Genomic DNA, 18,924 nt, shown 5'->3' on the forward strand with positions numbered 1-18,924 from the left:
GGGTTTTCTAAAGGAATATGTGTGCATTTTTGTTTGACACGAGTTGACCGGGCATTTGACAGACTAATTGCTCCTTTCCCAGTTCAGATCAGCTGCTTGGGCATCTGAAATGAGGTCTGCATGGAGACTTGTAGCTCATTCTTGAAAAATGGGAAAGGGCAGCTCTCGAAATAATCTTTCTACGTAGTAGCTCTTCAGCGAACAACAGCAACCGTGTCCTGATATGGCTTCCTATTATGAACTAAAATGCACTGAGTTCTGTATTCATTTCCTTCTTGATAAAAACAAAGTGCTTTTGACTAATTCACAGTGAAGGGTGGGAAAGATAGCGAAACAAAGACATACTATTCTCCTGGGTGTCTTGGTTGTTAAGGTAATTGTTGAACAGCTTATTCTATTCCCAATTCAGTGTTTGTTGCCACTTGGAACATTTTATGTGCTGATTCCCATTTAATGGGATCTGCAAAAACATTTCTCTTAATACATCGGCTTGCTACCCAGCATCATTGAAGTTCTTCCCCAGCAAGACTTATGTGTTTGAATAAAATAGATATTAGCATTCATGAAATATGGCTTCTATGCTACAAATTTGTAATATAGTTGGGTGACAGCTGTAACCTAGTGCCCTCTAGATAGTTTTGACTATAATTCCCATCAACTTCCACATTCTTGGCTGTGGTGGCTGGAGCTGATAGGAGATGTAGTTCAAAACATTTAGAGAGCACCAGGTTGGAAAAGGCTGGTATAGTGCAAGGAAAGAGATACGAGCCTATTAGATGGAGTGCTTTCTGTATATATGAAGAAAGAAAGATTCTATAAAAATGGATTGAAAAAGGAAGACAAAGCATAGCTCTATTATTATTTTAACATAAAAAAGGAAAAATTAATTATCAAAGATGGGAGATAATTATCCAGAAAGGTGAATTAGACAAAAGAGTCAAAGAGAAAGAGATGTCATTTTTCTTTCTTTTTTTACAGTGCGACTTCATGACAGCATATCAGAAGAAGGATTTCATTACTTAGTCTTTGATTTGTAAGTATGTCTGCTTGCTACATACTGTACCAAGCTCTTTTTCTGAAGAATGAGATTGGGGTGTGGGGAGAGCCCACAAAGACCCTGGAGCTGTTCTCTGTGTTCCTAATATTTGGCAGGTGAAAAGGAGGCATAAGTGGTTCATGTCATGGTAGTGGATGAATAAATTATATCTAATTGCATATTGAGATCCACTGAAGCTGAATGTCTTAAGTGGTTAACCCATTTCGTGATCTTGGTTCCAGTCCTTCCACAGCTATGCATTCAGCAGACGGCGTTGAGTGAGATGCACTTTCTCTCAACTTTAGCTGCCTAACTGTAAAATAGAAATATAAGTTAACTTTCTTGCTGAGATTCTGTGTGAATGAAGGAGAGAAGGACTGTAAAACACTGTCTATTTTTATGGGTGTACAAGGGTTCTGCTGTCTTGCTGATAGGGCATACATACAGCCAGTAATTTTCTCCCTTGAAACTTGGACATTAAACCTACTATCCAGTTGGTAGACAGGTTTGGTGGGGTTGCCCTCTCCAAGCCAATGTATACTACAGGTACTACAATGGGAAACCATGGCTTAACAAACCAAGAGAGCTTTTAATTGTGACACAAAAGTAAGGAAATGGAAAAGAGAATGACAGGAGAAAAGAGTACAGGCTCAAGTCCTAACAAGGCATTAGAACATAGCTGGATCATAGTTAATAATTATGTGAGCTGCCTTGATAAGAGACAGATAAATGCCAGATACCTTCTGAATAACATGCACCAGTGTTACAAAACTGTTCAGTGAGGAATGTGAGGAAATGGTGTTATGTTACAGTCGAAGGTCCTATTTTTGGAAAACACTCTGAAAAAGCACAAGAATTGCTGGTAAAGATGAGAAGAGAGCATGAAATGTTTTGTTTACAAGACTGCATTTATGAAAGATTTATGTAATGGCATATTATTCAGTGAAATGGCATGCTGTTACGGGAAGAGAGAGGCCACCAAATGTAAAAACATGTAGCTGCAGCTTAAGTCGTAAGGCTATTGTTTTGCCTAATTATGCCCAGTGTTGAAATCTATTTTTGTAAAAGAAATACATTGGGCTTCTCACTTCTGGAGCACATTTCTTTTTGTCAAGAAACACTGGAGCAAAATTGTAAAGGTCATAGATGTTTTAAAAATTCTCATTTTCAACCTCTCGGGACAGCACATTTTGATGTGTTTTTAAAAAACCTAACAAACAAGAAACTTTAATATTAAAACAGTCAGCTTAATAAATAGACACTTTTATTGTGAAAAGTTTTTGTTTCCTTATTTGATAGTCATTCAGCTATTTTTTTGTGTGTGGTTGTTTTGTTTTTAAAATAATTATTTTCACAATGAAATGTTGAAAGTGGTAAGATTGGGGGGGATTTGCCTGTGTATGCATGATTCTGTTTATATAATTATCACTATAAAGCTATTACAATATCCATAGTGAGCTGGTTGAAGTAAAAATTCAGCCATAGTGAGGTGTTTACGCAAACTTACTTTAGACTGCCTGCCTTCTTTCTTATAAGCAGTTTTTTTCTTTATTTGGGAAATACTTTAGTATCTCTAGTGGAACAAATAGAAATAGAAGAATAAATTGATATTGCGAAGACTGAAAGGCCACACAGGGACAGGCAGATCTATTGTTTAAAGCATTTTTACTCAGCTCTTCAGCCAAAAAGGCTCTTGGATCAACTTCCCTAAGATCAATAACAAATAAGACAGTCATAAGAACATTAACAGAGATGTGATAGATCAGACAAACGTTTCCTTTTAAAGAGTGGCCAAACAGGTGTCTCTGTGAAGCCCATGAGCAGGAACAAGAGCCCTCCTGCTTTTCTTGCCTCTGTCCAGCTAAAAAATGCAGCACAGAAGGAAAAAGAAGAGGAGGAGGGAAGAGGAATACAAGCAAACTCAGGCATCGGTCCTTGGAGCTAAAATACTCCTACAGTGATCAGGTTCCTTTACAGTGATGAGCTTTAGTGGCAACAGTTCAGAGAGAAGCCAAGCCAAATGGAGCTGTTCTCTCAACCAAACTGAGAGGGTGGTTCGGCTTCCCAACTTCTCCCTTTGTTGTAGCTTGATGGAACAGATAGATGACAATTGAGGAAAAGCCAAATGGAGCTTGTCTATCAACCGAGCAGATGGAGTGGCCATTAGTGTGATATAAATCCTTTCAAGTTATTATTGTGCCTCTTCTACTAAAAGTGGACACCTGTAATAGGGAGGTTAATTACTTACCAAATCCTTCATTTCTGCGTCACGAAGATCCCGTAATGAAAGCCCATCATAATGTAAGTGATTTTCCTGCACGTTATGGGGGAAAGCGAGGAGAATAAAACTTACTGGAACTATTTGGTATTGCATACAAATATCTCAAGTAACTTGAGGCCAGAACAGCAGGTGGCTGAAGGTCGACATCAAAGGGCTGCTTCACACCTTATCTATCAGGGGTGGGTAACTGGATCTGGCTGGTGGGGTAGATAATTATCTCCCCCATCCCTTGCAGGCCAAGCTTGGCAGGTGGATGGGAGCTGCCCACCTGTCAATCACCTGACATCACAGTGAGATTAGGCAATCCTTTTTTTTTTTTGCCGCAGTGGGTCTTGCAGAGCGCTTTGCAAAATGGTCTGCAAGATGAGGTCTGCCTCATTTACTACAATGTCCAGTATCCTGCAGATCTATGCACCGATAGTTGCAGTAGTATGAACCTTCTTCATGTGTGACGATGCTCCACGATTCAGTACTTTTGCAACACTTTCAATACTTTTGGCAGTTACAGACTCCGCCAACCCGGAAGTAGTACCTCGGGTTAAGAACTTTGCTTCAGAATGAGAACAGCAGCAGGAGACCCCATTAGCTAAAGTTTCTTTGTTAAGAACGGGCCTCCAGAACGAATTAAGTTCTTAACCAGAGGTACCACTGTATAGAATTCTCTCACACGTAGGATTCTCAATTATTTTTGTCCGATATAAAAAAAATGCTTTATATCATTAACAGAGTCACTGGAGGTGAATTATTTGAGGATATTGTTGCAAGAGAATATTACAGTGAAGCAGATGCAAGGTAAGTGCTGAATTTCAAGGCTTTTAACTGTTTGTTCATTTGCTGTTTATTTACCTTTAATGTGGTATCGTATTTGGCACCATAATAAAATGATGGTTGGAGTTCCCCATCGGTACTGACTTAAAAGTAGGAAACATTATCAGCTTGCCACACAAGGAATTCATGGATTTATTGGGCAAGCCTAGTTTGATGATGCACTCCTTATAAGGATGGTGGCTTTAGTCTGCTTTAAGGGATTAAAGTATTTCCCCTTCATCTAGTGCACCTTTTGACAGGGGAAATCACACTGTCCCAGAACTTTAATATTATTCATCTATTATTCTTACACAATGCATTTTTGCTAGGAAAGTGTGGTTCTCAGTTAGCCCAACAGACCCATCTAGTTTCCTCCATTGAAATTTGGAGTTCCACATTTATTGCTGTGATGAGCACTTCTCATGCATGTCCACACACAAAAATCCATGCCTGCTGTTTTCTCAGTTTTTATATAAAGCACATGGAAGCAGTTGAGTGATTCCTGCAGGGGGGGAAACATATTTCAGCATGCTGGTGATCTCACCTGGGCACCACAGTGTTCCTAAGCCACTTTCCACTTTAACTAATTGCCATTTTACAGGGAGCTCCAGAAAGTGGCGTGGGTGGGTGATAACATCTGAAACGATCCTTTCCATCTCAGTGAGTGGTGCCCACTGGTACAAATAATCCCTTTCAGAGAACATTTTGGTCCTGAGGAGAACAGTGCCAATAGATCGAAATCTCCTTGCTTGTCTTTCTAGCCTGAGCACCCATCAGGTGCTTCCCTCAGGGGCGCTCAAGATGAAAAGACTTTGATTGCTGGATTTGGGTTTCTTCCATCCAGGAAGATAAACCACTCCCTCTTTCCTCTCTATATACTCTGCAGTGCAAAACAGAAGGGGGAGGCAGCTTCTGAGACTAGGCAGTGGTTCTTAGATATTTTTGGGTTATGGACCCCTCTGAGAATCTGATGAAAGCTGTGGACAGCCCCCCCCCCAAATGCACATACATACAAAATTTAGCACAGTTCATTTTATTGTTTTGGAATACGTGCCCAGTTCATGGACCCCAGGTTAAGAACCCCTGATATAAAGTCTGCTTTCCACCTCTGCTGATCATCAAACACTGCTTCTTCAGAGATCAAGGGTTTAAGATTCAGTTATGTTTGCTGGTATTAGAGACAGTGGTCATAACCCAGAGAATTGCACATGCAGTTCTGTGTATCTAAAAGGGCATTTTCACTGTTTCCTAAAACCTATATGTTCTTGCCCTTTTCCATTCCCATTTTAATTTTTTTCCCTAACTTTTAACAAGTAGTTCCCCATGGGATATTTTTTTGGGGGTGGGAATATAGGACCAAAGCATTAAACAGGTCATTGTTGAGCCCCTCATATGACCATTTTGGCATTCTCAGTGTGTTTGACCTTGGCTGTAAATATGCCAAGAACATTGGAAAAAGCTTTCGGTCTTCTTGGCTTCTAGACATCGATAAAAAAATTCAAATATGGATGTGTAAAATGACAAACTGTGTGTTCTTGTGCCCAAATAAAAGTGTCTTAATTTGTATCTTAAATTACAGCTTAGTTCTCTGTGCTTAGCAAGAGCAAACATATTTTATGTAATTGGCTTAAAGAAACATAGTAAAGTGCTTCGGCTTCCTTTTATTACTTTTGGATATGCCTGCTAAACATACAGCTGTTCTAGATTAAATGTTACAGATCCTCAATGAATTGCACTGATAGTTTTCTGATTCCCCCCCCCTTATAATTCAGGGGCAACATTTTGTGCCTTTTTAGTTATTGTTTAATTTGTACTTCTCCCTTTCTGTTCCTTTTGTACAAGTGTTGAATTTGTATCTCTCTCTGTGTGTTCTTAAATATGTTGGGGTTAGTGTGGATTGGATAGCGCATGTGCTTAAAAATCCAGTCACTGTGCCACCCATTAGACACCATGGAGAATGTGCACAAATTAGGAGAGTGAACAAAGTATTGTACATATTTTACAGTCAGTTTGTATAACCTCCAAGTCAAATGGGATGATGTATTAACCAGTGAATGTCCATGGTCTTCAAGTTGAGAATACAGTGTGATTTGCCAACATAATTAACATATGCAGTGGGACCTCGATTTACTAATTTAATCTGTTCCAAATGCATACTCGTAGGTCGAAAACTTTGTAAGTCGAGTTTCCCATAGGAAAAGCGGTTTCCCATAGGAATGCATTGGAAACGGAAAAATTCGTAAGTCAAGGAAACCACATCTAAAAACTCATAAGTTGAGGAAACCGCATCTAGCCGCGAACGGGTTTTCCGTTCGGATGTTGAAAAAATCATAAGCGCGTGGCCACTTTTTTCGCTCGTAACTTGAAAATGTCGGATGTCGAGTAGCTCGTAAGTTGAGGTCCCACTGTAGATGTATTGACTGTGCCAGTGGCTCCCAAACTCCCCTCAACTGACCATCTTAGAATTGCTGGTTGTCCTGGTGGACTTACTTCATGGTTTTTCTGCCCTTTATAACAGTTGCAGTGCACTGTGACAGGTGCTCTATGGTTTTGAATTGTATTCTTGACACTTTCATTTCTCTTATTGTATTTTATTGTATTGCAGTTTGCATCTCCCTATATAATTCAGATTATATCAGAATAAAATGCAGCATAAGAAAAAGAAGAAGCAATAAAAATAGAACTAAAAATCAGTATAAAGATTTCATGCTGGCATGCTGTGGGCCACCTAAAAGAAGCTCACAGAGCACAGTTTGTGAACCCTTGGACTAGGCAATATGCAGAATTTACCATTGGTGACTAAACAGTGGTACACAGTCTTCATAATGTCTGATGATGTGCATAGTGACCAGTTTTTTATGCATGTTCTCTATCCCATTCACATTGACAACACTTACATTGTTTGCAAGGACTACCAAAATAAACAGCATCTAGACCAGTGTTTCCCAACCAGTGTGCCTCCAGATGTTTTGGGACTACAACTCCCATCATCCCTAGCTAGCAAGACCAGTGGTCAGGATTGATGGGAGTTGTAGTCCCAAAACATCTGGAGGCACACTGGTTGGGAAACACTGATCTAGACTCACCCAAATAATTTGCATATACAAAAAAAGTTTAACTAAAGATTGCCATTTCCCCCCTAATATTCCTGCCATTCAATGAGTGGGAAATACAAGACAAAGTATTCTGTCTAATGATGTCACATGTTATGTGTTAAATGTCCCTTTTTTTTTGGTAAATCTTAAAATTTCTGTACACAGCATTGCTGTGTTGCAGATCAGCGTGTAATTGAAATGTGCCCAAAAATGTGGTTTTATTATTATTATTATTATTATTATTATTATTATTATTATTATTATTTCAAGTTATTTTCATTTTGACTTTTGCATTTAATGTGATTATGTGCCTTTAAAATGTTTTTTCCCTTCCATTCTGCCCTTGTATCTCTGCAGTCATTGTATACAGCAGATTCTAGAAAGTGTTAATCATTGTCACCTTAATGGCATAGTTCACAGAGACCTGAAGGTCAGTATCTGGTGCCCATAGGTTGGCTAAGAAGTGTTTCTCTCTCTCTTTCCTTTCCTTTTCTTGGCTTGAGGCTGAAGGGTGGGTTCGGCTGAGAAGTCCCCTTCGCTTTCCTTTCTCATCCTCAGGATGACAAATGGATAATGCATGGTGCTGCTTTCAAGTTTGCAAGTGTCACAGGTCTAGCATACATCACGGTAGAAGCTGAAATAGGTGTGGCAAGACAAAGTGACCTTCCAGGATTTATTTCCCCACCACCACTTATATCTGTGGTATGATAGATTTCTCCACAAACATTGGAGGGAGCTTGCACCTGCCACATAAACTTCGGCTGTGATGTATGTCAGCCTGCAGGTTTTGTTTTTTTTTAAAAAAAACACCACTTCTGTGCAGAGACTTTGGGTTATAGTAGCAGAACAACTGGCTTGGCATTGCTCTGCTAGAGTAGGACCAACCCTCAGGCAAGAGCAAGCACATAATCGCTCGGCTAAATGAAACCACAAGGAGTGAGTAATTTGCCTTAAAAACACATTACTGCCGGAAAGCAATATTAACTGCAGGTTGGGCAGTGCAAAAGAACCATCACCTTCAAATAAATAGAAGGAGCAAGCAGCACCAGGTGTTTAATACAAGCTTGCAAATAGATCTGGGAGGTTATTTCTTCATCTGTATATGAAATACATGGCCAAAAATTAATTTGTTTTGTGTGTAAAAGTACACCCCATTTTGGGCCGTTCCTCCTTAGCGCTGCTGAGATCAAAATGAGCTAAGTGAGCTGCTTCATAGCAGCACACTCACGCCTGAGGAAGTTAGCTACTCTAGCCGAGGAATGCGGGTCCATTTCCGGAGGTTGTGCGTTACAGTCTCTGTTTGCTGGTTTTGCACTATAACCCAGTCTCACTGAGGGTATACAGACAGTGAGTGTACGGCTTGGAACTAACACACGCCCCTGGTGTTTGCATGCAGTCATTGCATTCAGCAGATCCTGGAGGCTGTGCTACACTGCCATCAGATGGGCGTAGTCCATCGGGACTTGAAGGTGAGTAATGCTGTTGGGGAAGAGAGAACCTATACCACATGGTCTCAAAGCACTCCTTTTAGCTGCATTTTTGCGTGTAGAGGGGCAAAGAGGCGCCCACTTGTTAACTTGCTGGTTGTCTGGACAGTTCTGAAAGCTTCCACATAAAAGAGACACCAAATTACCAAATCCCCTTGCAAATTTAGAAGTACTTTCCTTTGCTGTTCTCCTTTGGCGTATACGTCACTGAAGCCGTGGATAGGAGCGAACCTGCGGAAGAGTTATCAAGTGATGCTTGAGCTCGTCGTTCCACGTCAATCCATTTCGAATCAAAGAGTGAGAAGCTGTGACTGAGTGTGCTAAGCTGCCGGAGGCATCTCTTTTTACCTCCCAGAAACCTTCTAGCCCATTTTCCTTTGGATTTTTTTATTATTATCTACTTTTCCTCCAGGGTCACAAGATGGAAGGACTGATGTGTTTTGCCACTGAGTGTATTGGGATGCTTTGCCAGCTATTTGTTCAGCTATTCAGCATCAGCATCCTATTTTATGCAGGCTGCTAGTTTCGTTGGGTTCACATTGCTCTGAGCTTTCTTTTGCCTTTTTATCTTTCTGCTTCTGGACTAAGAAAAAAGGAAATGCTGATTAATTTTGAAACCCATTCTTAAAACGCACGATGCAATGGGTTTTGGGAGAGCCCTTGACTAAGACACTGTCCATAGCCTCCCACCCTCCCAGTGCCCCCACTGTTGGCACCAGCTGTTCCTGTTCCTTCTCTCCTTCTTCATCAATACTACCATTCACTTGCTTGCCAATGAGTAAGCAGGCAGTAACATGCATTGCTCCTCCCTTCTAACTACTCACTGTTGTCCGAACAAGTAGGTTGCAATGGTGAAGAAAACGAGCAGGTGATGGAGCAATAAATCACATGGAGTAGGTTTATTAGAAGAAGAAACAAGGCCTGCTTAGGAGCTGATTCCTTGCATCATTCCTCTGCATCCAACCAGTCCATGACAAGGAGGGATCTTGCCAGTGACTCCGCCTGCTGGGTTATGGGCCCTTTGGTGGTGTCCTACTATGCTACCGCTTGACACCTGCCGTGCTAGATGCTTGCGAAGGTTGGCGGTTCAAATCCCTATGACGGGGTGAGCTCCCTTGCTCTGTCCCACCTCCTGCCAGCCTAGCAGTTCAAAAGCACACCAGTACAAGTAGATAAATAGGTACCGCTGCGGCGGGAAGGTAAACAACATTTCTGTCATGGTGTTCCATTGCGGCGGAAGCGGTTTAGTCATGCTGGCCACATGACCCGGAAAGCTGTCTGTGGACAAACACTGTCTCCCTCAGCCTGAAAGAGAGATGAGCACCACAACCCCATAGTCGCCTTTGACTGGGCTTATGCGTCCAAGGGTCCTTTACCTTTTTACCTTTTTTATATGTATATATATTTAAAAACTTCTTATATGTTAGGAAGGCTCGCAAAGATCTGAAAAGTAAGCAGGGGATAATTTGTTAGGGTTTTAATGGAGATTTTGTACACCACGTTGATATATTTTTATATGAGTTTGCAGTACAGAAATGAATTCACATCATCCTAATTATCATCATCGAGGAAAATTAAACCAGTGGTATATGTTCTCCTAAAGGACCTTAAAGTTGCCCATATACCTAGCAAGTAAAAAAAGAAAAGGAAAATCAAAGGAAAATTCCTTCACACTGAGGGCTCTGTAATGGCATTCATTAGCACATTTGACATTGAAATCCTCGGGGTGGCTATAGAAAGCAGTGCTTATCCCACCCTTCCCTAGCCTGGCCCTAACCGCCAGATATTTTGCACCAGTTTCCATCAGTGCCAATCGGCATGGCAGATGAAAGGGGATGATTATCTTCCAAAATATCCAGAGGGCACCAGGTTGGGGAGGGCACATAACATTATTAATTTTGCTGTTTGGGGACAGCAGCCAGAAATAGGTCACTTCCAAGCTGATTGGATCTTGTATTCATTTGATTGAGTCCTCTATTTATTTGTGTTCTACATAACTCTTCAAGACATCCATGGCTTGCATTAATTGAACCATCACTTCATAATGAAAGCATAGTACGTGCATTGTTGTCTTTCTGGACTCAGAGTGTGCATACTTACACATCTGGATGACCATTTTATTGCATCATAAGATCACGAGTCCACAAAAGCTTATGCCCACAACACATAGTTCAGTCTTTAAGATGCTGCGTGACTCTTGCATTGGTTTGATTCACAAGGAAAGATTAGTGCACACCTAAATCTGTTCTGTTGAAAACACTTGGAGTTGCTGTGTTCGCAGCTGAGCTCTTTTATGATTGCAGTTTCCGTAACACCTTTCAAATTATACAAACCCAATCACTGCATGGTTTGTGGATGTTGTTTTCACCGTGCCCTTCAAAAGGAGCGCAGAAGTTCTTGCGGTTTTATACTCATCTTGCCGCTGCCAGGTTGACATGCGAAATGAATTATTCATAATTCCATTTGGCCTTGCGCTGCACTTGTCTCAATCTGTCAGTATCACTGACAAAATGAAAAGGGAGCTTCCACGTCTCCCCCTCCCCCAAGTATTAGTGCATTCTTGCTGTGCTGTTACATAACCAGTATTCCCCCATCACATCACAACTGAGTGGGGATTCCTTCGCTGCAGTGCCAAGAAGATGATTATTTCTCCTCCTCCTCCTCCTCCTCCTTCTTCCCCCCAACCCATTTTTAAAAGGCATTAAACATTGTTTTTGTTATCTCTCTCTCTCTCTCTCTCTCTCTATATGTATATATATATATATATATATATATATATATATATATATATATATATTGCTTTTCTATCCAGACATTGTGAACCTCAAAGTAGATTGCAAGAATGCATATAATAAGCAATACAACCTTGGATCTTGTTTCTCCCCTCATCAATCCTGATATTTTTAAACCATAAGCCAGTGGTTCCCAAACTTCTTTTTCCACTTCAACCTTTCTAAAGATCTTGCATCTTCAGCTACCTCCTAGAGCAGGTATAGGGGACCTTTTTTCTGTCAAGGGCTGCATTCCCTTTGGTGTAATCTTTCAGGAGCTGAATGCCAATGGGGGTTAAGGCCACAGGTTTATTTATTGGCAGAGCTACTCCTTTTCTTTTTCTTTCTCTCCTACCTTCTTTTCCCTGTCCAGCAGCTTGTTGGAGGAGGAACAGGACACTGCTTCCTCTCCCCTTTCCATTGCTGTGTAACCATTTTGATTTTTCCACCCACTGTCCTTCTATCCTCACCCCCCACCCCCACCACATCAGACTTCCCACCAATAAAATTAAACAGAGGACTACAGGTTTCCCACCCAGTCCTAAAGGTTGAAATGGATGGGTTTTGGTGGACCTCCTCTTGAAAGAATTAAAAAAAGTCTGAAATGTCTGAGCATTTTACTATAGAGCAACCATGTTTGTGTCTTTTTAAGCGAAAAGGATTTCTAGTGAGGAAAGAAGCTATTTTTCATACCCGGCTCAGGTGTGACTGAGATATGAAGCATTTTCAGTGACAGACAGGATTCACATTAGCTGAAAAGTCTTGATCCGGACAGAAAATACCCTTTACGGTGACAGAATCACCACTGATTAAACAGGCTAGACCAGGCACCCCCAAACTTCGGCCCTCCAGATGTTTTGGACTACAATTCCCATCATCCCTGACCACTGGTTCTGTTAGCTAGGGATCATGGGAGTTGTAGGCCAAAACATCTGGAGGGCCGTAGTTTGGGGATGCCTGGGCTAGACCTTTGAATGCTCCAGAATCTCAGGTATAAAACCCTAAACTTGAAGTTGGGAGCCTTTGGATATCCACGCAAAAATACACTGTCTGGCTATTATGTTGACATGGCCTAAACAAGAGAGAGGCTAAATGATGGCTGCCTCTCTACTACATGCATAACTGCAGCTAAAGTGCATCTTTGTGATCCGGACACTGACTTGCTCCTTCCCTGGGAAGACTCTCAAGTGTATGCTGTTTAATCTCCTATATCTTTCTCCAGTTTGTGCACGTTTGTCCCATCCTCTTCAGACCTCTTGCATGACAGACACGTCAGCGTTTCCCCGTTGTCTTGAAATGGCTGGTGCATGTTCTTTTAAGGGGCAGAGTCCAGCAGCCCAGGATGTCCCTTAAGCTTGCTATCGAAGTGTTTGGCTGTGTTTGTAATGAAGCATATTTACTTCCTTATGACAGCGATGTTTGCTTTACAGTACTTTGGGTCCAAAGATATTTGCTGACAGGTGTTAAGCACTTCTAAAGGAGCAGGGGGTGAGATTGAGTTATTTTAATAGTCCCATACTGTATGTGAATGGGCATTGCTGTGTTTACCTACTTGGGAAGTATGTATGACCTGGCAGCCTGATGCTCTGGGTTGTTGAAGGTCAACAATAAATAGAAACATCCAGTGGCTTTAAGTAATTTACATAAGCAGTGCTTTCCAGGAACTAATGATGGCCAACTTTTGCCTCTCTGCCTTATGAAAAAGGCTCTGCGGATCAATTTGTCCTGGGTATAGAAGTAGTATGGCAAACTGCTAGCAAAGTTGGGTGGCTGTTTTATAATTTATGCAATATTTTAGGCAGAAATAGTGCCCACCATTTGATGTTTTTTTATGCCCAAATGAATATCTTGGGATGCTTTTTTAAAAAAGGGTGATTGTGTTTGGTCAAACTAATTTAAATGAGAAGGGGGGGAGATTTTGGTCTGATTTGCATGTCTCTCAATGTGTTGGTTGTGCTTATCAAGCAGGGGAAAAGAATCTGCTAGTTTAATGATAAAGTAGTTTTTTAAAAATGGGGGGAAAAGTGAGAATGACAATTTAAACAGTGAAATTTGCCATTGCAAATAAAGGGCTTGTAATTATTGTTTCTGATTTTTCAGGTGTCCATGAGCACTTTGAAATATGCAATAAGCACAATTTTTCTTCTTTACAATAACATTAAAGTAGCTTGTGAAGTAGTGAATGCAGGATGAGAAGAGAATATGCTCACTTAAAAATGCTGCTTTAAATAAGATGTACAGTGTAGTGAAGGTAGCCTAGTTTTTTTCAACTCTCAACAGGACCTAATGTCCAGCTGCTTATTCAAAAGCCTTTCTAGAGGCTGACAGGCTAGTCAAAGAGCCCTGGTGGGGCCTGAGGGCCAAACTACAAGTTGCCAATGCATAGTGGAAATCTAGAGATGGATGGATCTTTCCATTTCAGTTTCCGCTGAAAAGAAATCATCATGAAAATTCATCAGCATATTAGGGCAAATTTCTCCTAATAACCACACTTTTGTAAGTAGTTTCCGCTGATATATACTTTTAATAACAAGGAATTTTCCCTAATATGCATTTTGTACATTATTTTCACAAATCTGTTCCTTTTTTGCACACTTTCTCCTAATATATGCATTTGTTGTAAACATGGATTGGAAAACTGCATCACAGAATTCAGAGAAGTGTAAATTTCAAGAGACAGCTGTTTTTCAGTTCTGGAAAGTGTGAATTACGTGGGTTCACCTTCAAATGCGAACTGAATCCAATTTCTTTCCCATCTCTGTGTGTAGCTATATCTCTAATTTGTATTTAATTATGTGCACAAGGGGAGAGTAATTAGGTTGAGCAGTGAACAGGAATAAAAGCTTTATCACTTCTCTCTCCTGCAATGATCAGGACTAAAATCTTCCTTCCACATGGCTATTGGCAGCTGGTAAAGAAAAAAAAAAACCTTCCCATTGAAGCAATGAGAGGTTTTTTTTTAACTAGCCTTCTAAGCTGTCCCAGAGGTGGAGGAAGCAACATTAGGAACCCCTGTAGTTCTGAAGGGTTGGTCATCTGATCCTCTGTGCCTGTAATTAAATGAAAAATTTAGACATAAGTGCAGTCTATGCATTAAGTGTAACATGTAGTTCGGCCCTGAGCTTTCATTGTGGGGATCTTGTTAACGAAGAGGGATGAAAAGAGCCCTGTGAGGAAGAGTCTTAAGAATCTCTCCTGGAACTCTTCTGTTTTGTGTAGATACATTAAAAGAAATTCATATTTGAGCATTTAGTGATTTAACAAATTTATAAAACGCTTCGTGGTCTGAGGCAATCAAAGCAATAAATGACAGTAAACCCCCAAAATTCTAAAAACAAACAAACAATGATAACAGTTTTTATAAACTGAAAACAATAAAAAATAATCTCTGCATCTTCTTTGTAGGCGTTTAAAGAAATGATGACTTACGTGATCTCTTATTTCCCCCCACCCCTTTCCTCTTCCTTCCTTCCCCTGCATCAAGCCTGAGAACTTGCTCCTAGCTAGCAAGTCAAAGGGAGCAGCTGTAAAACTGGCAGATTTTGGATTGGCCATTGAAGTGCAAGGTGAACAACAGGCTTGGTTTGGTAAGAGAACATTCTGACTTACCCATTTCCTCTCTGTATCTATCCTGCTGTGCCATCTTATTCACATGGAAACTAAGAAGCTGCCTAATACCACTGGCCAGTCTAGTATTGTCAACACCAATTGGCAGGAGCTCTCAGGGGTTTTGAGTCCTTTGCAGCTCTACCTGGAGATGCCAGCGATTGAACCTGGGATCTTTTGCATGCAAACACATGCATTCTCCCACTGTGCAATAGCCCTTCCTCAGGTGGGTGTGTTGTGGGCACTTTCTGTATTTTATCCCTAGTCACCGTTCTAGCTGATTCATCCCTCAAACAGCTCCCCTCCCAACACACCTCTTCAGAAATGCTGAGCGTTAAATCTTTTTGTGCACAATCCTCCAGGAAGTTATTAGCGGCTTTTTTTCACAGCTCCCATACAGCTGAACTTACCTCACGGGCTTGTTCTTTTTACCTCTGTGTACCACCTTCAGTTCATTGGAAGAAGAGCAGGGTACAAATTTAATAGGTGGTGGTCTCTTGTCTTCATTGCCAAAATAAAGTTTTGTGGGCCCAAGACTTGATTACTGTCATTCTTCCCCTTTCCCCTTTTATTGGGGCCTATATCTCCTCCATATAATGATACCAGGTCAACTGGGTATCATTATACATAGTCAGCCAGGGGAGTAATATCACTGAGGGCAAACCAGATCATCAAAGATGTCTTTGGATGTGTTGGATCACCTGTCATGTACTGCAGGCCTGATCCTGCAAAATCTCTTTAAGGAGCTCAGCTTACACCTGATTCTCTCTTAGCAATTTGCTGCAACGCCATAGAGCTCCCTCCAGGATGCTGGGGGAGGGAGAGCAATTGAGGAAAGAAGATACAGAAATTGAGTTGTGTGTAAGTTCACTTTTCTAGAGGGGCTGAGTGAAGAATACAGGAAGCTTTCTCCCCATGTACCTGTTGAGATTCTCTTATTTCATTTGCCTTTTTCAGAGCTGAAAGCCTGAAATTCATCAGACCGATTCACAAATGCCTATTTCAGAACAAGGAGCAGTAGATCTCTTTCCCTATAGATAGTTAAAGTTGGAAGAGCTGCTGAAAATGCAGTAGACACACAACTATCTAAAGTATGTTTTAAAAGAATAACTGATGTTACATGGATCATTTTACAAGAATGGTATTTTCTTTTTTAAGGTTTTGCTGGTACGCCAGGATATCTTTCCCCAGAGGTACTACGAAAAGATCCCTATGGAAAGCCAGTAGATATGTGGGCGTGTGGTAAGATATTCTTTATTTCTGGGATTTTCCTTTTCTTCCTTTAAAAGCCTCTGTAAGTGAGCTTTTATATTTCATTGCTTTGCTCCTCCTAAAAACCTCTGCTGGATACTATTTTTTTATAGACCCACTTTTCAGGGTATATAACTTTCCAAGACAGTTTACAATAAATCATTGTAATACATTAAAATCATGTGGACGTGGGCTGGCATAAATTCGGAGGAGGGGAAGGAGAAATTTGAAGGACGTTGGTAGGCTGGATAGAGCTGGCCCCTCTTCCTCCTTTCCGGGCTGGATCAAGAGGCATGGGGATGGAGCTGCATTTGAACTGCTCCCCATTCCTGCTCTAGGGGGAAAGGGCAGGTACCTTTATTCAGGGGGGATTTGGGTGGAGTAAAGAGATAGTGAAGGGAGAATATAAACAGCCCTTCCAACAGCAAACGGCTCTGATCTAAATATGAGCCCCATTTTGCGTCAACATAGCTCCAGTCCAAATCTCCTTCAAAGTTTTGTTTGCTTTTTTTGTAAGCTGGGTGATCCAACTCCAGAAAGCTGTGTCAGTTCCCTTGGAAAATGTTTACTTGAGTTGTTTTGACTAAGTTTAATGCTATTGTGTCACCACAAAAACGGTTTTGTAGATTTGGAAAAGGTTCAGAAAAGGGCAAACAAAGTTGATCAAGGGGATGGAACGACTCCCCTGTGAGGAAAGGTTGCAGTTTCTGAGGCTTTTTATTTTAGAGGCAAGGCGTTCAAGAGGCGGCATTATAGAAGTCTATAGAATTATGTGTGGTAAGCAGAAAGTGAACAGAGGCAGCATTTTCTCCCTCTCGCAATGCTAGAACTCCTGGGCATCCAATGAAGCTGAATGTTGGAAGATTCAGGACAAATAAAATAAAGCACAGTGATTAGTTCAAATATGGAACTTGCTGCCAGTGATTACTAACTAACCTGAATGGCTTTGAAAGAGGATTAGACAAATTAATGGAGGATAAGGCTTGCCATAGCGGTTGTGCTCCACCTCCAGTTTGGAATCAGGATGCTTCTGAATACCAGCTTGCTGGAAACTGCAAGAGGAGAGAGAGAGGGCTCTTCTGCTCAGGTCCTGCTTGTAGGTTTTGCTCGGGCATCTGGCCATTGGCCATTGGCCTGATCCTGCAGGCTCTTCTTATATTCATATGTCCTTATTGTCACCTTCCCCAGGTGTTATCCTCTACATTCTCTTGGTGGGATACCCTCCTTTTTGGGATGAAGATCAGCACAGACTCTACCAACAGATCAAGGCTGGAGCGTATGATGTAATACCTCAATTTCTTGTTTTCTGATGATAGCTCACTATAATATGATAATAGTGGGGATGACAGTGATGCAAAACTGCTAAGTATTAGCTTGTGATTCTAGCATCCAGTCATTCCTATGATGTGTGTTTTTTCCCTCTCTCTTTCATTCCTATTATCTGCCTACCATTTTAATCTACAAGCAACATTGCACGATTAACTGTTCAGGAACTTTAAAGAACTAACGTATGGGAAAAGCAGCTGTGATGTAACAAGAGAAACCACAAGATTGTATATCCCAGGGGTGCCCCCAACCTTTTTGAGTCCATGGACACATACAGGGAACAGTCATTTGCATCACAAAGTGCCCATTTCACTGAAGAAAAAAATTGGGAGTTCTCATAACTGTCGTCCCCACCCTCCCGACAAAACACCTATACGCCCGCCCCAAAGCAAATAAAACACCAACAGAATAAATAGCCCACCCCACCCCCTCTTCACAACCAGACCTCTTTACAACTAGTGACCTCTTCACAACCAGACAAATCTCCCTAAAGCCAACAAAACTCAATTAAAAATAAAAATTGAGAGTGGTGGTGGCCTTTGTGGGTGCCATATGGGGTGTTCTCAGGGTGCCGTGTTGTTCATATGAACAAAGGCTGATTCGATTTCTGTTGGAGGTAAAACAAGGTGTACATTTTCAAAATAATAAATAACTGGTGACATAAGCAAGGGGTATGGAAGATTTGGTCCTCCTGGTGTCCTCTACTGCAAATGTCCAAGACCCACTGTGTGTGCTGGAGGTAGCTGATGGGAGCTGGAGTCCAAGAACATCTGGTTTCTGTTCCCTGTCACAAACAAAACTCCCTCCATGTAGTTCTTAATGCCTTTTTTATTGTCCCTGTCTCTATTACACACACCTATAACGGATGTTCTCTTCTCTCTATACAAACCTGCCCCTCCCCTTTCATTTTCTGGTGCGGCTTACATTTCCCCATTTCACTCTTCAGTTAGATTTGTCACAGATTCCCGCAGCTGTGATCTCTCTTGGTTCGCTTGCAAGTTTGCATATGTGTGCCCGGGACGGAGAATTGTGAAATGAGCCATGCAAAATACCAGCACCGCCTACAGTATATCCATCATACTTTCTCACAGCTCAGAATCCTTGAGTCTGGCAGCTGCAGAAGCGGCAGCCAAAAGTCGTTTCACAATTATGAGATGTTTTCCCCCCTCCTGTCAAGCTCATTCCTATGTGATGCCCATAGTGATGTATTTTCAAATGGACAAATGTCTATTCTTCAGCATGATTATCCTTCTTGCTGTCTCGG

At 41.2% G+C, this 18,924-nt stretch overlaps 1 protein-coding gene across 7 annotated transcripts in view; it reads left to right on the forward strand.

Annotated features, from left to right (window-relative positions):
- CAMK2D (calcium/calmodulin dependent protein kinase II delta) overlaps positions 1 to 18,924 on the forward strand; it is a 145,810-nt gene that overhangs the window by 77,910 nt on the left and 48,976 nt on the right. For 5 of the 7 annotated variants that reach the window (XM_088660423.1, XM_035113116.3, XM_088660425.1 and 2 more), the window contains exons 4-9: positions 979 to 1,033; positions 4,044 to 4,109; positions 7,577 to 7,649; positions 14,962 to 15,064; positions 16,242 to 16,325; positions 17,523 to 17,617. In XM_088660423.1, the coding sequence (XP_088516549.1) occupies positions 979 to 1,033; positions 4,044 to 4,109; positions 7,577 to 7,649; positions 14,962 to 15,064; positions 16,242 to 16,325; positions 17,523 to 17,617 (476 nt within the window). Of the gene's footprint in view, positions 1 to 978; positions 1,034 to 4,043; positions 4,110 to 7,576; positions 7,650 to 8,615; positions 8,689 to 14,961; positions 15,065 to 16,241; positions 16,326 to 17,522; positions 17,618 to 18,924 lie in introns of all 7 variants that reach the window. The other 2 variants (XM_035113118.3, XM_035113119.3) reach the window with 1 other exon arrangement.

Source organism: Zootoca vivipara, chromosome Z1 (genome assembly GCF_965207765.1).
Source record: "Zootoca vivipara chromosome Z1, rZooViv2.hap1.1, whole genome shotgun sequence".
In the NCBI taxonomy this organism is placed as follows: Eukaryota; Metazoa; Chordata; class Lepidosauria; order Squamata; family Lacertidae; genus Zootoca; species Zootoca vivipara.